The 20,642-nt window shown below is 40.8% G+C and overlaps 1 protein-coding gene and 1 pseudogene across 3 annotated transcripts; one reads left to right on the forward strand and one right to left on the reverse strand.

Annotated features, from left to right (window-relative positions):
* Positions 1 to 1,802: 1,802 nt before the first annotated feature.
* LOC115671707 (trihelix transcription factor ASR3) lies at positions 1,803 to 5,385 on the reverse strand. 3 transcript variants are annotated; one of them, XM_056309906.1, is made up of 3 exons: positions 4,128 to 5,066; positions 3,469 to 3,513; positions 1,803 to 2,551 (listed from the first exon to the last, which is right to left on the reverse strand). In XM_056309906.1, the coding sequence occupies exons 1-3, from the start codon at positions 4,897 to 4,899 to the stop codon at positions 2,265 to 2,267; spliced, it is 1,104 nt and encodes a 367-aa protein (XP_056165881.1). In that variant the 5' UTR covers positions 4,900 to 5,066; the 3' UTR covers positions 1,803 to 2,264. The 3 variants fall into 3 exon arrangements, with proteins under 3 accessions (XP_056165881.1, XP_030449189.2, XP_056165882.1); XM_030593329.2 differs by having other exon boundaries at positions 1,803 to 2,557; positions 4,128 to 5,061; XM_056309907.1 differs by lacking the exon at positions 3,469 to 3,513 and having other exon boundaries at positions 1,803 to 2,557; positions 4,128 to 5,385.
* Positions 5,386 to 12,278: 6,893 nt separating this feature from the next.
* Positions 12,279 to 14,042, forward strand: LOC115671793 (uncharacterized; annotated as a pseudogene).
* Positions 14,043 to 20,642: the final 6,600 nt, after the last annotated feature.

Below are 20,642 nucleotides of genomic sequence, written 5' to 3' on the forward strand. Positions count from 1 at the left end.
CCGGCCACGAGCAAGGGCTAGTCGACCCTTGCCAACCCTAGGCGAGAGTCGTTGACAAGTAGGCAAGGGTCACGATGCCCTCGCCGATCGCGAGCGAGGGTCTTGGCCCTTGCTATGACATCCACTAGGTGAGAGCCATGACCCTCGCCGAGCTTAGAAGAAAAACAAAAGGAAAATAAAGAAACAAAAATAAAAAAAAGAAGAAAAGAAAACGAGAAAAGTTATAAAAAAATTCATAAATTCTTTAAAAAATTATAAAAATTGTTAACGTTAGTGTTGGTCGTACCACGTAAGATGGTAGGTATCCACCGCAGCAATTGTTTGGTTAAAATTGGTCAGAATGATTAAATCGGACAATTGAAAGGTTTATGACTGAATACAAGTGCAATAAGTTTATGACTTTTTTGGAAATTTTCAGTAGAAACATACAAACTCCTACTCAAGGAATTTGATTGAAGAGCTTATTTTAAGTTGCCCTAAACAAAAAATTGCGTGGGTTCCTTAAAGGAAAAAATCCTATAAAACCAAGAACTTAAATTATAGGGAAAATGAAACAATTGATTTTTGAACTTTGGTTTAATATGTAATGTGGCCCATGAACTTTTAATTTGTTCAATGTGGTCCTTAAGCTTTAGTTCAATGTGCAATATGGTCCCCGAACATTTAATTTGTTCAATGTAGTCCCTGAACTTTTAATGCATGTTCAATTTAGTCCATGTACTATATAAAAATGTTGGAAAAGTGTCAGAAATGTCCTAAACCTATTGCCAATTTGAGCCTAAACCTTTTTTTCGTGCCAATTTAGTCCTAAACCTTTTGACAAAGTGCAATTCAGTCCTTCCGGTTAATTTTGATCAGATATTGCTGACGTGGACGTCAGTTTGCTTACGTGGCACCATCTACATTGATGTGGATAATTTTTAATAATATTTTAATAATTATTTATTTTTTAAATTATTTATTTCTTTTTCTATTTTTTCCTCCTTTTGCTGATGACTGGCCATTGGCCATGGCTCGGCGGGTTGGCCTCGCCTAGACGAGGGTTGCCGTCGACCGCCACAAGTGAGGCCCGGCTAGGCGAGGGCGAGCTCAATGAGGGCTCTCCTTGCCTAGGCCAGATCTGGCGAGGTTGACTCTCGTCGGACTTGCCCTCACCTGGTTGGGCCTCGCTTGTTGCGGTCGACGGCGACCCTTGCCCAGGCGAGGCCAGCCCGCTCGGCCATGGACGATGGCCGGTCATCAGCAAAAGGAGGAAGAAAGAAAAAATAAATTTGAAAAAATATTATTAAAAATAGTCAACGTCAGTGCCACGTAGGCCGGCTGACGTCCACGTCAGCAATATTTGGGCAAAATTAGCTGGAAATACTAAATTGACACAAATGTAATAGATTTATGACTTTTCTGATATTTTTCCCTAAAAAATGTTCAATATTATCCCTAATCTTAAATTAATGAAAGGACAACATTTACCATTTTCATATAATTCAAGGATCACGTTGAAAATGTATAAAAAGTCCAAGAACCATATTGAACATTAGGCTAAAATTCATGAACCACATTGAACAAAATAAAAGTTCAGAAATCACATTACGTATCGAACCTAAATTTATGAATCATTTATGTCATTATCCCTAAAATATAATATCTCCGTGTTTTTACATTTTTGAGAGAGAGAGAGACGTGCTGCCATGAAATTCTAGTTGGGATCTCTGACGCAAATTGACCGTTAGCTGAGAGTGTCAAAACACTAAAGCTTGTCCTAATTAGAACCACGCTTTGCCAAGAAAAGGAAAGATCATAAGTATCACGAAAAAAGCCATCATCAATTAGAAAGATCACAACAGAGGAGTAACAATACATCTTCTTACACGTGTGTGTCCGTCCCATGTACTGTACAAGGTCAAACAACATTAAAAAAGATGCAGAAAACGCAAAACCCATCTTGAAATTTGCTAATCTCCCCCTATTCATTATTATTATTATTATCATCATCTCTGTGGAAAAGGACGTAACAATAGTGTGTCAAAAACTGCATGCCATTGCCCTATACGCAGATATATAGAAAAAGAAAAGAAAAAGAACAAGTTTTGATGAATAAGAAAGCATGAGAATTCAGGTAAATAATCACTACCTATCGCTAGATTCAATCGCTACCCATCCCTTCCTTTTGATCCTTCTCCTAACGAGCTCCCAAAGACTCTCACTCAGAGAACAACTGCTCCCTATGTACACCCAACCGAGCGCGCCGATCCCCGACCCTTCTGCTATAACTTGTCGGCGATCCTTCCCATGGCGTCGGCGAGCTTGTTGAGGACGGCGAGCAAACCGTTGGCGTGGTCTTGCCTCTGGTCTCTGTCCAGCTGCAGATTGTTGTTCTGTGCCTCGAGTTGGGCCGTTAGCAACTTGCCATTTCTCTCCAGGACGTCGATCAGGCGGTACTGCATCCCGACGGGCTCCTCGTCGGCTTCTGATATCGGTCGTTTCCGCTTCCGCGCGTCCGCGGACGTCGAGCCTATCTCCGGATTCGACGGCGGCGGATGTTTCTCGTGTCCTGCACCTGGAGAGCAAAATAAGAGTCTAAAACGGAAAGGTAGTACAATCATAGTAAAACTCAAATTTCCACAATGACGTGATTTGTCTACCCAGAAGTTTAGCGAGATATCACGCTGCAACGACAAGAAAACGGTCAGTTCAGCTTTGGCTAAATGACGAGGATGTTCTACTTTAAATTCAAATCCGCGAGCAGTCGGAGGAGCTTTTAAGTAATTTCCGAGGTATCGAGATGCTGGAGTTTCCTAGTCGCGTGATTTTCTCAATCACTTGGTTCAAAATTCAAACCAGTTAACGTCATGGAATGTTCTCAGTTGCATCATATATATCCTTTCTGCATATATTACCAGGTCAATTTCCAAACCCAAGATGACAAGCAAACGGCGATGAATTCACGCGCGTACTATGATGTATCAGTCAACAGAGGAACAACGGGTCCTGGAGAAAAAAACAAGCGCACGGGAGAATTCACAAGGCTCAGGAGGCTCGAGGGCTCATGGTCGCGGAAACCGTGTTCCAGTAGCATATACCGCATGTCTAGGATGATGACATGCTAACGTCAATAACATATGTAATCATGTTAAAAATGCAATGCGCCTTTAAACAGATTAGAAATTAAAAAAAAATGGACAGATCATCGTCGTCGTCGTAGTCGTCTGTCCGAGAAGTGAAATTGAGGTGAGGAATCATCCCATCTTGAGACTCAATCGGGTGAAACGAAAAAGTCAAGGTTCAAAGAAGATAATTCAACGCTACCAAATGGAAAGCAACAGATTCTATTGGAACTTCCGACGGAGGAATATGTGTAATTGATCGTGAAAGAGGAAAAGCAGAGGAAATCGGATGGAAGATCTGAATATGCCGCATGTGTTGGTATCGACCAGAGAGATCTGGGGGGATAGAAAGAAACAGCAGTACCTGGCCCTAGAGTTCCTCGGAGGAGGACTGGCTCGTACTGCTTCTCTGCAATCACAAATTTCATGGCGAAAACAGAGACGATATCAGAAAACCAAGAAACAGACGATGAAATAAGACCCCTGTGATTCAGATTCTGGTGCTAAGGCAAATGCAAAAGATATGAATGCCAAGGTCAATCGCTCCATAATCAAAGTGATAAAATTCAATCCAATGGGCAAGAGGACGAGAAGGATAAGGAAAGACAAATGGACAAGAAAATGGTTTCTGGAAAAGAAGTTCCAACAGCAAGAGACTGGTCCTAAAACACAGACACTTTCATCACATCTAATCTCAATTTCCGTCTCTTAACGACGAAACAGAATTCCATTCAAACTTGCACCCCCCCCATCTTCGACTATAACACTCGATTTCCAAGTTTTAATTTTTAGCTCGCGAAAGCCCTCCAATCAATGGAACTCTGTCACCCCAAGAGAGAGAGAGAGAGAGAGAAAACTAAACCCAGCCATGCACTCCACTCGAACATTTCAAAATCAGAATACCCACGAAACACAGAGAGATGAAAAACAATTCGTTCAGCCCCCTTTGAAACCAGCAAGATCATAGAGCATAGACAGCAAAGAAAGAATAATCTGAATTATGAATCATTCAACTCCAATTACCTGAGATTGGCACCGCGGCCGCCGGCGCCGCATCGGGCATCCGGACCGGTGTCTCCACCTCCTTCTCGGGGGTTTCGCCGCCCCCGCCCCCGCCCCCGTCGTCCTGCTCAAAATCCGAAAATAGCCCGTCCTCTGCGGCGGCGCTCCGGCCGCTATCGAACACCACGTCCCTCTCCTCCTCCGCCTCCTCGTCGTCCGCCGCCGCCGCGGAAGCCGGGGCCAGAGCGAGGGCCAGTTCCGCCTCCGGAGGAGGCTCCGCCACCGCCGCCGCCGCAGCCGCCGACGAGGACGACCCCTGGTGGTCGAGGATATCGTAGACCTCCCTGTCGAAGAACCCGGGCAACTTCCTCTCCCGCCGGAGGTCGTTCCTCATGACCCAGAACGACTCCGTCTCGTCCCTGGTCCTGGCCTCCCACTCCTTGATCTTCTTGTAATCGCCGGCAAGGTTGCTCCACCGCTTCCGGCACTGGACCGGCCCCCGGTTCACCCCGTGCCGCTTGCAGTACGACGACACCGACGCCCACTTCGGCTCCAACTGCCCCGCCCCGAACGCCGACCCGCCGACCCGCCCCCTCCGGACCCGCGTCTCCGCCACCCTCTTCCCCTGTATCAGTACCAGGATCTCCTGCCTCGTCCACCGCGGCAGCCTCGGCGCCCTCCCCCCCCCTCCGCCGCCGCCGCCGTCGTCCCCGCCGTCCCCCGCCGACGCCGCCCGGCACTCGGCGCCGTTGGCCGCGTCGGCCGGCCCCAGGCTCAGTTGCTCCGCGGCCATGGCGGCGGCGGCGGCGGCGGGAAACAGGGGAGGTGGGGTGGGGGCGTCGAACGGCGCGCGGGCTGACGCTGCTGAGGTGGATAACGGCGTTCCACGGGCCTCCGTAACGGCGTAGACAAATGGGCGAGACAGAGAGATAGAAACAGAGGAAGAGAGAGAGAGAGAGAGAGATTATGGTGGGTTTTGGGACTTAATCTTGTCAGTGGGTGGCGTCCTCTGTTCCTTAATCTCTCTCTCTCTCTCTCTCTCTCTCTCTCTGTTTTTTACCTTTAGGGGGTGGGGGAGATTCTAGTGCAACTTGACCCTTCGAGGCTTAATAAGGGCGCTCCTCTCCCTCTCTGCTTAATCTGCCATGATTTCAATGGAGGGGTCATGGACTTTCAATGTCGCCATTAATTGGCCGAGCTTTTCCCTTCTAAACAAGCGAGATCTCCTCTGTTTTAGAACACCACCAAGATCTCTTTTCCAAGGGCACATCCCCCGCAGACCCCCCCGTTCAGCAGCATCTTCTCTGCCCTCCCCTCCCTCCTTCCCATTGGCCACGGGAAAGAAAAAACTTACAACGGAGAAAGGGAGAAGGGAAAAAATGCACTTAATATAAGAAAAGGTCACTTTCCCATGAGAGGAATATATTGGCATTTAAATCGGTCCACCAATTCTCCAGCTCATCACTTTCGTTTGACCAAGCCACTTCAAACCTTGGAGCCATGTAATTCAGATAAGATGGGTTACATTTTCTTTCCCCCGTCTTTTGACTTCTTCCCAAGGATGTTAGGGTTTTCTTTAGAATAGTTAGCTAAATAAAATTGCAATAATGATGATAATCAATCTATATTAGCTGATATGGGCACATCAACCCTATGGGATACTAATTAGGGGAATTTCTCTTTTTCTCTTTTTCCTTCTCCACTACTCTTATCCGAATCATTCGCACTAATCCTCGCTTAATGGCTAAACCTCATGGAGGGCGGGTTGGCCCCTCCATTTTAAAGCCACTTTTCTTTTGTTTGTTTGTTTGTTTGTTTGGGGTTTGGACAAGAATTATGTTTGATGGAGGAGGGAGGCGGGGTACCCACTGCCCCTCTAAAATCTCTCGCCATCTCAATTCCCTTCCTTGCCCTTGCCCCTTCCCCCTTTCCCTTCTTCCCCTCTCTCTCTCTCTCTCTCTATCTCTATCTTACTTTAAAAATTCAGTTTTTCCTGCCCTAATCTCCAAGCCCGGGATTATCATTATATTAAGCCATTATTAATCAAAACAAAGCTTTGGACAAGGGAGGATTTGGACGCGCATGTCCCCATTTGGGTACACCAATGTAATTTGAGGGAGGGGGGGGGGGGGGGGTTAGTAGGGAGTCACATTCTGCCTGTGATCCTGTGGGGCCAGTATCCGTGCCACGTGTCACATGCCTCCCTCTCTCTCTCTCTCTCTCTCTCTCTCTGAGATTTTGCATTAGTAGTTGCCTTATGGGGAGGATCTTCCTCCAAATGACTTTGTCCCCTTTGACAATCGACGTTCGATTGGTCTAACCTCGCGCGAGGTAACTTGTGCAACTACAACACCTTTAGTGGCATGGTGAAATGGGTCATTGACCTTCCATTATGATAATCGCGAATTTGACCCTCTCTTGCCCTAGTGCTAAATCGGTCATAGCTGCAGAGTCCATTGCTCTCGGAGGTGCCCAGTAAAACTCCTCCTTTCGGAGTTCTCAGCTACATGACATGTTTTGCGTTCCGGTGGCCACACCCTTTCATTCGTTTTCCCATAAAGGAGGGAATTCCCTTCCGAACTAAGCATCCCAAAAGTTCGGATGAAGCCCTATGAAGAACATGCTCAGGTCCTCCCTCTCTCTGCCTCTCTATGAGATTTTGCATTAGTGGTTGCCTTATGGGGACGATCTACCTCCAAATGGCTTTGTCGCCTTTGACAATCGACGTTCGATTGGTCTTAAGGTCGCGCGAGGTAACTTGCGGAACTGCAACATCTCCACGGCTTGCTTTAATGGCATGGCGAAATGGGTCACTGACCTTCCATTATAATAATAGCCAAATTGACCCCTCTCCTGCCCTTGCCCTCGTGCTAAATCGATCATAACGCCCTTCATCATTTTGCTTAGGGACATTACGCACCCATTATGTCGTTTTTAAATGCTCGCGATCTGGGGGAAAAGCCGCTTTACATCCTCACGGCTTGCGCCTCCCTCCAGAAATTAAATTCAGTGAAGCGGTTTTGTTTCATGTATCGGTTCTATGCATGGACATGATTTTCCTTCATAGTTGAGAGACAGTTGCAACATTAGCGATCAATTTTCGAAATTTTTAATCCGAGATGATTGAGGACTCGATGGTCCTTGTTTCCGAGTAATTTCCGACGCTAATTGGTTTTGAAGCGTAATTTAGAAGGTCGGGAGTAAGTCTTGGGAAGGATTTTTTAAAAGGGAGAAGATATTTTGAGGTGGCCTTTTCTAAACGTAATTCGGAGATGCGATATGTTGTTGAAATTTCATATCTTCAATAGTGTATGCACGCTCTAGCTGTATCCGATGACGTGAATTTTATAATCGGATATTTCAAAGTGAATACGACCTTGAGTTTCAATCCTCCTACGTATTTTGAATGAATGATATGAATTCACTGCGATTGACCAAACAAAAATCATACATAGGACCATGAAAGCAGTAACTTTAGTCTAAAGTCTCAAAATTCGAAAATTATTATGGATGGACCTGTCTAGCCCCTTGTGCCGGAATACCCTAGCTAGGAGGTGAATTAACTTTGAGAGAATGACAAATAAAATTCATTCAAATTCAAAGATTATCGAGAATATTAAGCGGGTCATAAAAGGATTGTGAAGTGAGCCACAACTCTATCGAAAATGATAATGAGTATCTTTTACTATGTATTTTTTATTTATTCTACGACGGTCCACCGCCTGTAAAATCCAAATTCCACCTTTGAAGCGCTATATATGGAAACTCACTATGATATTAGTGGAATTACCAGAAACATAAGATAAAATATATTGCCCATATATGGAAAATATAGCCACTGGATTGAGATACCAAAAACATTAATAGCATAGAAATATTATAGAAAGGCTATGATAATTACTTCTTTTTATAGCCAAGGAGTTAGAATATGCCTTTGTGACTAATTAAAGGACAGCAAGCTAATTTATGCTCATTTATTTGTCAAGTGAGATTCATCATATGTTGGTTGCATGTTATTCTTTTTTTCGAGACTATTATATGAAGCGAAACTCACTTTATTTAAAGATGAGAATAAAATAAATTTAAAAATATACTACTTATATAATTAAATAGGCGGTAATATTAGAAAAAAATTAACTTGATTTAAATTTTATTGATATAATATAATTATAAAACATAAATGATAAATAATAGGGAAAAAGCCACAAAAAACCCCAAATAATGTCTACTGTGGCACATTTGCCATAATTTATAAAAATACCCTAAACTTGTATTTATGTGACATATTTATCTTTCGTCAAGGTTCCGTTAGATAACTTTTCAGCCAAAATCAATGTCGTTTTTATTTCACTTAAAGCCACGTGAGTGCCATGTCAATATCGTTTGCTTTCTCGCTGCAATGTAGGCAGATTTTTAACGGTTCTCATTGACAAAACTTTAGCGAAGGGTAAATATGTCGTACTGACACAAGTTTGGGATTTTTGTGTCATCAAAAAAGGTTTATAATAAATGTGTCACAGTAGGCACAATTTAGGAATTTTTATGACTTTTGCCCTAATATCAAGCATAACTTGTTCTCGTCTTGTTGTTTTATTCACTCCAGATCTAACTCCCTTACAAAAGTGCTCCTCAGTGAATTTATCTCTCGTATATTTTGATTGGCAACCGCTATTTCTACGCAATTTAAAATCAACCCTTTGTAAATAGTCGACCAAAACACTCTTCAAATTAAAAATTCAACCTTTTCACTAGTCTCCTTTTATCCTCTCGAGACGGGATTTCGGTCTCCCTCTCTCATTAAGATGATGCTTTTACTGTAACTTGAAGTTCTGTTTTTCTCGACGAAGGTCGGCAAAGAAGTGCATAAGAGAAAATTCACTTGCCGTCGATGCCGCCTCCAATGAAACCATCATTGGCCATTGCGCAAAGACCACCACCGCTCTTCACTTTTCTTTCCCTTGCCCTTATGCGCGCTCCTCTTTCTCTCTGTCAGCCCGCTCTCTCTCTCTCTCGCTCTCCCCTCTATATCTCTCGCTAATTGCACTCTCTGTCTTTTGCTTGGCAATGGCCATGATCTCAAATGGGCATCGGTACGAGCCCACAAATGCCCCTAATTAGATTAGGGCTTTGAATGAGCTCTAGAGCCGAGGTTGCAATGGCACGGGCTCGGAGCTAGGGGCGAGGAGGAGCGGTGGTCAAGGGCCGAGGCGGCGATGCGACGATGGAGCAGAGATGCAGATGCAGCAGATCGGATCCGAGGGAGACGAGGGATGATCGTGCCGTGACGGTAGAGGTGACCACTATGGAAATAGCGGCTGCCATTTTCATTTATTTATTTTTTTCAAATATATAGTTAAATTCACTTGATTAATAGCTGAGAATAAAATGAGTCGAAGAGAAGATTAAAAAGATATAATTTATAACCAAGAAATCTTTCTATCGCAACAAAAAAAAAATGTTATATTTATTACATGAGTTAGATTTTAATCATAGTTTTGAATAAATCATTATTTTATAATAGAACTCTCCAACTACATCAACTAAGTAAAAAATTAAACACTAGTCAATATGATACATACACGCCACGGCCCCTAACAAACAATCTTTGACTTTTTGATCCACCGACACGGAGATTTCAACGTCGGGCACGTGGGGTTCAATTCTTCAGTAATAATGACGATAATCTTCCATCACGGTAAGGTTTCAGATCATACATGGTTGTTCGGATCAACCTAAGTTAATTTTGTGTTTTCTTTTTTTGCTAAAAAGTTAATTTTGTGTTGTGAATGGGTAGAACGGACGCACCCGTTTAGTAAAAAGTTGATTTGTAAGCGACAAAAAACGAAATCTGCGACACTTCAAAACGTCACACGTGACACTAAATCTTTTCATAAAATTATTATTTTTCTTTTTCTTTTAAGCATGCTAAAACACAATAGAAAAATCACATCATTTGAGAATGGAGACTTGACAAGTTTGGATAACTTACATATGCATCTTCATTTTATCTTCCCTCTTCCAAGTATTAATATGAGCACCAAAAGAAATAGAATATGCCGCATTAATCCTGAGAAGAAGGTTAGGTCATTTGTAGATACTGCGCCCCTGCTCCTGCACCAAAAACTTGCTTACACAAAAGTCAGGTCATCTACCAAGTACCAAGCGGCAAATCGATGGGGATCCACTTTTGCAACCTCACATCAATCCATACAATAAAACAATACTTAGTATAAAATACTGTTGAATTGAGTATGAGCACATCTAGATATTCACAGTCAAAATACACTGGAACTCCAAAGAGAAGTCGATGGATGATCCATCCTACCATTCTGGAAAAATTAAGGAGCGAGCCAAAATTTAGTGAATGAAATCTCTAAGCCTAAGATAGAAGATCCTCTTACCGTTTAACTTGGCACCGACAAAACAGCATGAGTTCAAGATAAGTACAATTTAATTATGTATGACGAATGGAGAAGTAAATGCACCGTTTTTCCTATGACGCTATACAGATGGAGACTACTAAGCAATGTCATATTAGATTGTTCATCCAAATGTAAGGAGATGGCATATTAATTTATGATGCGCAGATACCACATAGTAGCTCATTCATATACACAAGTAAGTTTCTAATTTCTACTTGTCACTGGCCAGGACCCATCTCAACTCACGAGGCATCTTGACTAACGAGGCATCGTCTCCATCAACTCATGGGAAATGGAATCATATATACATATCTAGATTTGAGAAGATCAACCAAGCACATCCTAAGCATGTGGATCGAGAGGCATCTCGACTAACAAGACATCGTCTCCATCAACTCACAGGGTATGGAATCATATATACATATCTAGATTTGAGAAGATCAACCAAGCACATCCTAAGCATGCATATCACTTCTTAGCTCACCCAAAATTCATAAAAGTTCCACATGCCAAAAATGAAGTTCAATCATACTTAACATTCAAATTTAAATAAAAAACAAAACCATCCGATCAACCAAGTCAAGAATACTATATAAATCAATTGAGCTTAACCCCCAGAGTTTTCACTTACTTTAAAAATGGATGGAACAACTCAAAACTTTAATCACCTTCGATAAAAAAAGAAGAAGACAAGAACATGAATTAATGATTCTCGGTCTTTATAACAAAATACCCGTTTGGTACTAAGGTAGCGAAATCCAATAATTCACCTGATAAATACGCAAAAAAGGGATTTAGAGGCTTTAGCAATCACAAGTGTGGGACCTTCATTCTTATTCGAAAGATCAGAAAGCGAGAATTGAATAGAAAGGTGACATGAGATTTCTTTTCTCTCTCCGCAAGATCAAGTCGGAATTCCTTTTTAAAGCTCGAGTATTTGTAGTGATTTGGTCCATCCAGAAAGGAATGTATTCGGAAACTATACGAGGCTACAAAAGGATGCGGATGACTAACCAAGGTTAAAATAACGATGACTCGTGGTAAAAATGCTAAGTGGAGAATGACAGGAGAGGTGCTCAAATTAAAAAATGACACATGGCTTAACTATACGAATTTAAAATTGACGTTTTGATAAGTTACTGAGATATCTAATATATAAATATACACAAACAAGGAAATTAGTATCCGTTCTAACATTAATAATACGGAAAAATATTTTGTACCCACCGAAAAGTTTAGCGAAAAATACCGGATGATGTGGGAATCATACCTCAGGAAATTCCAAATCTTGAAAATTATCGTACACATGCCTTGGAACATATCAGTTCCCGACAACAATTACTAGAGCGATACGCGTTTCGCCGCCACCCTATGTACTCAATCTATGCACAAAACCTCAATTAAATCCTAACGGAATTGAATTCCAGAAGTCACGGACGCGAAAAGGCCTTTTGAATTTCCCGCACACTACAAAATTAATAATCCAATTGAAATTTTCACTCGTGCATTTACCATCTTTATATCCTACATATTATTAATTGATGTAGGAATATCCGAATAGGGTTAAGATTATAGGCCTTGCAAGATTGAGATTTTAGATCTCTTAACCTTGCAAAATCAGCCCATGGCACGGTTAATTCAAAATCAGAACTCACTTTTGCTTTCCATGTACATGCAACGTCGCTGTGCTTGTAGCCGCTAGTAATGGTAGAGGAATAAAGAAAAAGAAAAGAGTGCAACCCAACGAGCGCCACACAATGCTTTTAACTCGTAAGCTTGAGTTTGGGAAGAGCAAGTTCACACACAGCCACAAAGTTTTGGCCAAAATCGAATGGGTTTGTCGTTGGTCCGAAGAAGAGGGATGAGGAACTTGGTTCTGCTGATTCTCACGGTCGGGTCGCTGCTCGCATCGGAAGAGAAGGCCGGATGCGAAGGGAAGAAGGCAAGCGGATATGGGGAGCCGGCCAACTGTAAGCGGCTCGAGTGCGCCCCGTATCGGGTCGTTCTCGCCCGGCCCGAGTTCGAGATCAGGAGGTACGAGAGTGCTTCGTGGATCTCCACACCTCCTATCAACTCTAGCTCTTACGACGACGCCGTCCGCAGAGGCTTCGACATGCAAGCCCTCTCTCTCATCAGCTGGACAAAGCTTGAACTTGTGCTGTTTTTGATAGGACACCATGTAAATCATGCAACTTAATTCTTAATATATGATTGAGAATTGTGTTTTTCATGAACCCTTATGAGCGGATCGCAAACACGGATATAAGCTTGTCTACAGACGATGTTCATGACTTGTCCCGCATCAATCGGATATCTGGCAATCAAGATGGTGGTAAATACGGTCATTAGATTAATTTAGAGCCTACTAAGGGATTCATTCGTTGTATGGAAAAAGTGACCAATTAAACTTGTGACTTGTATGGTTGGGACTATTAGTTGAAATTCTGACTTTCACTTCTTAAATTCTTTGCGTTTGAAATTTGACTGTTTATTCATTCATCGTTATTACTTGACTTGACTAATTTTTTAAGGACGTTGAAAATGTTTTTAGTCTCATTATTGCTCGAAACGATCTCCACATAAAAATTATGGGTCACGGTTGGATGGTGCAAAAAGTCTACACAAAAAGTAATTTAGGGATGGAAACTTCAAATGGGTGTTTAAATGAGGGAAATTCTTTACACTAAATCCAGCATAATTGGATTAGCTAGTAATCTCAAGAACGGACTTGGCAAGTATGTTTCGAACACGACGTTTCGGAGTTGAGGGTACGTAATGATTTCGCACTGCGGTCCTCTTCAAAAGTTCTGCTCGCATCTTAACTGGTCCATCAGAGTAACAATGCGTTCGATTAGTCAAATAATTCATTTGTCAATACGAAATGAATTATTTAGCACATCACCAACAATTTTAGCAGATCGCAACCACTTACAATTTCATCTCTTTCGTTTGTCCAGCCTCTTCTCCTACATCCAAGGCAACAACAAGCAAGGAGCCAAATTGGACATGACAGCCCCGGTTCTAGTGCACATATATTCCCGTCCACGGGCCCCTTCTGCAACTCCTCCTTCGTGGTCCATTTCTACGTGCCCAAGAAGTACCAACCCAACCCGCCCCTCTCTGACCGGGTCCGGCCCGTGAAGTTGCCGGGCCGTCATAGCTATGCCGCCGTCAGGAGGTTCGGCGGCTTCATGAACGACTCCAACATCCCCACCCAAGTTTCCGCCTTGGAGAAGAGCCTCAAGGCGGCTAAGGGAAACGGCGGTGGCACACTGAGGAACCACCGTCGAGTGACAGCGTGGTACAGCGTGGCCGGATATAATTCGCCATTTGAGTACGAGAATCGCGTGAACGAGGTCATTTTGCGGCTTGACTAACAACGAGTTCACGTGAAACTCTATGAGGACGAATTTCCTTATCATCGAAAAGAATCATACGTCTGACCATTAAAAGTTCAAAACTTGTTTACCTACACTTATCTGCCAATTTTGGTTTCTATCGACGACTTCCCCTTCGAGTTATAAAAGGAATGCCATTTAAAAACGAAAAAAAAAATAGTGAATTGCATACGATTTCGTATGTCGATGTTTGAATAGTTTGAAAGGCTTTGAGTGTTTCGAGCTAAAATTATCAGGTCAAAATGAAATGAATATTACTTCTATATACTTGTTAATCTTATAATAAAACTTGCAAAATGTCGACATTTTATATCTCCTTTGCAAGTGCTCACTTTAGTTGTATCCGATCACGTGAATTTCACAATGAAATATCAAATTATAAATAGGAAAAATGATGCAAACAGTCCATGAACTTTAACTCAATGTGCAATTTGATCCCTGAACTTTTAATTTGTTCAATGTAGTCCTTGAATTTTAACCTAATGTGCAATGTGGTCCTTGAACTTTTGGTACATATTTAATTCAATTCCTGAATTATATGAAAATGTTCAATGCTAATTCAAGTTCAGGGACTACATTGAACATTTTCATATAGTTCAGGGACTGAATTGAACATGTACCAAAAGTTCAGGGATGACATTGAACAAATTAAAAGTTCAGGAATGACATTAAACATTAGCCTAAAGTTTGAGAACTATATTGAACAAATAAAAAGTTTATGGACTAAATTGCAAATTGGGCCAAAATTTAGGGACTGTCTATGTCATCGTCCCTTATAAATACGAGCTTGGATTTTGACCCTCCTGCGTATTTTGACTGAATGATATGAATTCACTGTGATTGGCCAGACAAAAACCTATTGGGATACATATCATTCAGTCGCAACTCCTTGGACATTTAGGCACAATAAGGCTCGTCATATCTCTCATATATTGTGATTTGTGCCTTTTCATATCTACACATAGTTATGACTCACTTCATTAGAAGGTGAGAGCAAAATTAATCAAAGAGAAAATTAAAGTGATGCAATATATGAATTTTTGGTAACTATATCGATACCAATCCGAGTTTCCATGCATATCCAAAGGTGAAATTTGGATTACACCGACAATGCGCTGTGTAATAACTCTATGCGTTTTCTAATAAGGCATCTTTCTATCACAACCCAAATTTTTTTTTACATAAGTTAGATTTAACCATAGATCTGAATAAATTATTATTTTATAATAAAATTCTCTAACATAAGTTAACTAAATAAGATTATCTAGCAATCAATATGATATATCCACTAGATAAATTGTCTCCTAATCAACTCTACATATGGTCCCCCGACATACATGTCCTAGATTTGTCATTCTCGATAATGATTACGCTGTTATAGCTAATAGATAAGTAAACATCGTAATAGACTGTCATCCTAAAGTAACTTGTAATGCACAAGTCGTTATTGCAACTAGGAGTGAGTGGTTTCAGCTAGAACCTACCCTATCACAGGTTCCGAGGTCTACCCAGATTTCACCTATATTATTAATTAAACGATTTTAGTTAAACATCATATTTAATAACCACCGCTTGCTTCTACAATTCACTGACCATAATTTTTATTTAGACACACGAAAAATAGGAAACATTAACAAAGTAAAAGTCTCGATCATAAAATGGAAGCTCGGACTAATGGTTATAGATTGCACATTTATTATCAGACGCCATGTAATATCGTAAGATCACGCGAAAACATAGATCTAGAAAAACACAAAAACTTATTACAGGTTCTAGGTTTCAGGTTTTATCTACTTATAACTTGGAATCTATCCGTCGAAATAGGTTCCTCAATTTTTTGAACCTAAAACCTACTTTACTTACCTTGGAATCTGGAACCGACAAATTCTCACTAGTTTAATTCTCAAGTTTCAAGGTAACCCTGGAACCATACTCACCCCTAATTGCAACAAAACATTTTAATAGAGTTTTTGTTTATTTGACAAATTTAAATCATTAGATTTTTGGGCAGCTCCGATATGACTCATCGAGATTTCAAACGGATGCCCAATTGAAATGAACACTCAACCTAAATAAAAAATTTTCTATTATTATAAAAGCAAACTCTCCACGCCACTCACACAGTGACACAATATTTTATTACTAGACTTCTATGCCTACGGTGATTGGTGAAGACTCCCTTCCTCCGTATTCTCTGCTTTTCTCTACACCCACCAAGGTGCCAAGCACGGTTTCACACGCTCGCTTAAGGCTGCGCATGACAACTTGCCAAACAGTATTTGATTCTGTTCTTTTATTCCCAGAATCAGTTTGGGAACAGAAATGCGTTTGTTTAATTTTTTGATTAAGGCACAATTTTGTCAAAAATTGTTCCAATCGATTTTCAAGAATAAAAAAAGTAGCTTCTTGATTAGGGAACAATTTTGAGAATCAATTTTTTTTTCTTCTTCATTTTCTTGGTTTTTAATGTAGCTTCTAATGTCCGGCCCGAGGACCGCCCTCGCCGGATCTGACGAGAATAAATATTTTAATAAAAAATATTATTAAAATAAAAAATATTTTACCGGCCATGGCCGGCGACCAGGCCATGGCCAAAAAAAAGAAAAAAATACTTTTAATAAAAATATTATTAATAAAAAAAATATTTTACCGGTCATGGCCGGCGAGCAGGCCATGGCCAAGAAGAAGGAAAAGAAAAAAAGAAAAGAAAAAAAAGAAAGAAATATTAAAATATTTAAAAATATTATTAATAAAAAGAAATTTTGTGGCGTTACCAAACGCATTTCTGTTCTTTTTCTATTCCAGGGATGGAATTTTGGGAGGTTAACAAACGCCTTAAAATGCTCAGAATCAATTCCGGGCACAGAATTAAAAAGAATCATTTCTGAGCAGAATCTGTTCCTGGGTACAGAATCGTTGTCATGCGTAGCCTAAATATGATACTTTGAAATCTCCTTCCTGAATCTTGACATTGTTTGTCAATATGTAAGAGGCAAATACAAAGTCAATTAAACAATGGTGGCGCAACTCGTGTATCACCTAATTTTTTATACCTTGTTTTGGTCATTTGATGTGAAGTGTCTTGGGTTATCAAAATTGCCGTAAACACGTAATAAGTAGTTCAGTTCTTCATAAATTTAGTATTCCTTTCAAGTCATTCAACTAAACTCATGTTTGAGGAAAAATTGGTATGTATAGGCAATGAAGAAAACAGCTCGGTACGTTTGATTCGACTAGACTAGACATCGGTTTCATTCCGATAATCGCTCCATGCAGGCATACATAACCCTAACCCAAACGTAAAATCCGCCTTCTAAGCTTTTCCTATTAAATAAAAAGGAGTGTTAACAAGATGTGCACTACATAATGCATCGCCTTCTGAGCTTTTCCTATATAAGCCCAAGAATGTGCCCAGTGTCACGGGCCAGACATTGTAAGGCCCAATGGGCCGAGAAAGAAAGTGGGCCTAGCTTCTAGAGTTTTAAGGTTCGTTGACTACTTTAGAATATTCCTGGGGAAACAAGGGAAATGTATATATGGGTACTATAGAATATTCCTGGGGGCGATATGGAAAACGTACGCGCGTATTCTACTTCTAGAATAATTAGCCGATAAAAAATATTTTCATTGTCAATAATAATTTATGCCTAAATATTTTCGCAGGTGATGTATTTTTCATTTGTTTAATTATGTAAGTGAAATAAGCAATCATTTTCAGGAAAATGTTTTTTAAATCGTTCATTTTCTGCGAAACGAACATATCTTGTAACCTTCTCCAGAAAATCATTTGCCTTCTTTTTCTTCATATCAATTAATAAAAGTTTGAACATTTGGCTCTCCTAGACATATGTATATGAACCGTCCTATCCGTGTTTATCAATCTAACATATTCATTTTTTCTTGCATGATCGAGGACAAGCCTCCATGGCAACTAACAAGTTGAAACACCTCGTGAGCCTTCCCTAACTCGACTGTTACTCAAAATAGTATGGCAAATTGTATCCTCACGACCAACCATAATACACCAAACACATAGATCACTTCAATGCAACGGATAAACCCCGTTTGGTCACTATTTGTATTTTTCAATTCCGTTAAACATTTAGTCATTGTATTTTCATTTGCCGAGAAATTTCAGTAATCTTCTCTTTGAAGTAATTGAATTAGGGGATCTAGGTAAAAGAACGTGTTGATCTCGTGTTTCATAGACGAGGATCTGAGCCCAATCCACAATCACATAAAATGAAAACAAGCAACGAGTTTTGATCCTTTAAAATGATATTTTCAATGTCAGGAAATTCATCATCATAAAATTATTTGCCAACATCTCATCAGTGGAACAAAAAATGACCTCATTCATGCGGTTCTCGAACTCGAATGGAGAATTATACTCAGCAGCGCTGTGTCACGCTGTCACTCGACGGCGTCTCCTAAGAGCGCTACTTCCATTTCCCTCAAGCGCCTCGAGGCTCTTATCCAAAGGAGAGACTAGGGCAGGGATGTTGGAGTCGTCCATGGAACCGCCGGACCTCTCGACGGCAGCATAGCTACGACGGCCGGGCAACTTCTCAGGATGGACCTGGTCAGAGAGAGGCGGGTTAGCTCGCCCATGGACGGGAATATGTTCCACTAAAACCGGGATTGTCATGTCCAATTTGGCTCCTTGCTTGTTGTTGCCTTGGATGCAGGAGAAGAGAGTTGCTAAAAAAATTTGTTTTACGTGGGTAGCTGCAATATAATTTCTTTTGATGAAAGATCTACCTCTTTAGTTTACACAAGATTCAACATTACAATGACAATGTCTTCGTTTGAAACTATCAAACAAAGATAACACGATCGTGACCTGTGCCGGCAATACAGGAGTATTATATTACCACCCATTTTAAAAACATTTATCAATGATAGTTGGAAGATGCTAATTAATTGGCAGTTTAAATCCTAGAAAATCTCGTCAAATTAAGAAAAAAAAAACAAAGACAACAATAAACAACAGATCTTCGCTAGTCCCGATGCGAGAGTTAAGGAAACATGTAAGAAAGCAAGGCAAAAAGCAGCAGATGGGAGAGGAGAATCTAATCATCATATGGGAACAAAAAGCCTGAGCAGAACATATCATTGCTTCCACATGTTGCTCTCTAATCCTTCCCCCCGATAATCTAAATAGATAGATTAAAATAGATAATTTAATTGATTGATAATCACTTTCTACTGGATGACAGTTATGTTCCTTGTCGTCCAGACAATGCTCCCTCTCTCTTGTTGTCCCAGTACCAAGATATAAAAAAAAAAAAGCACCTTTTTCTCTTAAATTCATCACCACCCTGGCAAAGTTGTTTACCCCTCCTTCCACGATGTCCATCAACATGAAACCCATGTCTTATTCTTACACAAGTAGGTTAATCTCGCGCCAAATGTTTCCCTCGCCGCATTAAGCAAAGATGGGAACCAAAATCCGAACGACTATAACCTTAAATGTTAAATCCTATATGCGGTGACGCGAGACTCGGTAGCAGTTTTGTTTAATGATTTCGACTTTCGGAGATAGTTCATTATTATGTTCGCACCCGTGAGCTGGTCCTGCAGCATATCACGCGAAAGCAAAGGTGTTTCATCACCCTTTTGTGGTCCTTGTCCGGGAGAAAAAAAGAGAGAGAGAGTGAGTTGTTACTGAGATGGTGTACAGGAGGAAGAGATGGAACTTCCACCTGCCCTCCACATGCCATGCGATGGCCTTCCCTGATCTGTACCACCTTACGCTGATTCAGACATGCATGCAATGAATTGGAGAGAATTCAGTCGTTAATGGAACTATTTACGCACGTATGGTAGAATTGATGTCTGATCTGGGAATGATAATTTGACAAGGACGACAACCGATTTCGAAAGAAGCGCGAGCTTCCAAATGGCCACGATCAGAGGCAAGAAAGACAGGAGAACACAGCAGGGGAAAGGTTTCGGAGGAGGTATCTTCGACGAAAATTCGATGTTTTCGTCCTTTCTTGGTTCGAATTTCGAATGGTGGAGTCGTACGTGGGTGATTTGTATGTGAAGAATGATGGGTTGTCACTTTTATGGACTGGGACAACGAGAACTCTGATGTTTCTTGTCCCTTCTCCCCTTTGCTTCGAAACCTAGCTGTGTAGTATGTGGATATACATTATAGGGTTAATGCCTCCCAAAATTCTAAACCGATATACACGTAACAAATTTACCAAAAATTATTTTTCTTATCACAAAAAATCTAAAATTGGTACACCTGTGACAATTTTACTCTGAACTATCTTTTTGACCACCAAAAACCCTACAATGATACACCTATGATAATTTTACCTCAAACTATTTTTTTGACCACCAAAAATCCCAAACTGGTACACCTGTGATAAATTTACCCTCCGTTAATTTCCGTTAAATTTTACTGTCGAATTGTTAAGTTTGATGATACGTGGTAGTTGACGGGTGTACCGGTTTGGAGTTTTATCCCTATGTTTGTCACAAGTTTACCAATTTGTAGTTTTTCATGATATTAATCCAATTTAACGGACACTAACGGAGGATAAATTTGCCACAGATGTACCAGTTTGGGATTTTTAGTAGTCAAAAAATTAGTTTGGGGTAAAATTATGACAGGTGTACCAGTTTGGGGTTTTTGGTAGTCAAAAAATTAGTTCGGGGTAAAATTGTCACAAGTATACCAATGTGGGGGTTTTTTGTGGTCA

This window comes from Syzygium oleosum, unplaced genomic scaffold, assembly GCF_021117445.2.
Source record: "Syzygium oleosum isolate NSW1041296 unplaced genomic scaffold, Sole_v2.1 Sole_v2.03, whole genome shotgun sequence".
Classification (NCBI taxonomy): domain Eukaryota; kingdom Viridiplantae; phylum Streptophyta; class Magnoliopsida; order Myrtales; family Myrtaceae; genus Syzygium; species Syzygium oleosum.

What these genes read in the sequence shown, in the direction of transcription:
- LOC115671707 (XM_030593329.2), bottom strand. Translation starts at nt 4,899, where the DNA reads ATGGCCGCGGAGCAACTGAGCCTGGGGCCGGCCGACGCGGCCAACGGC. An exon ending in GGCCGCGGTGCCAATCTCAG is followed by an intron (nt 3,514 to 4,127) that starts GTAATTGGAGTT and finishes TTGTGATTGCAG; the next exon opens with AGAAGCAGTACGAGCCAGTC. An exon ending in CCGAGGAACTCTAGGGCCAG is followed by an intron (nt 2,558 to 3,468) that starts GTACTGCTGTTT and finishes TTTGCTCTCCAG; the next exon opens with GTGCAGGACACGAGAAACAT.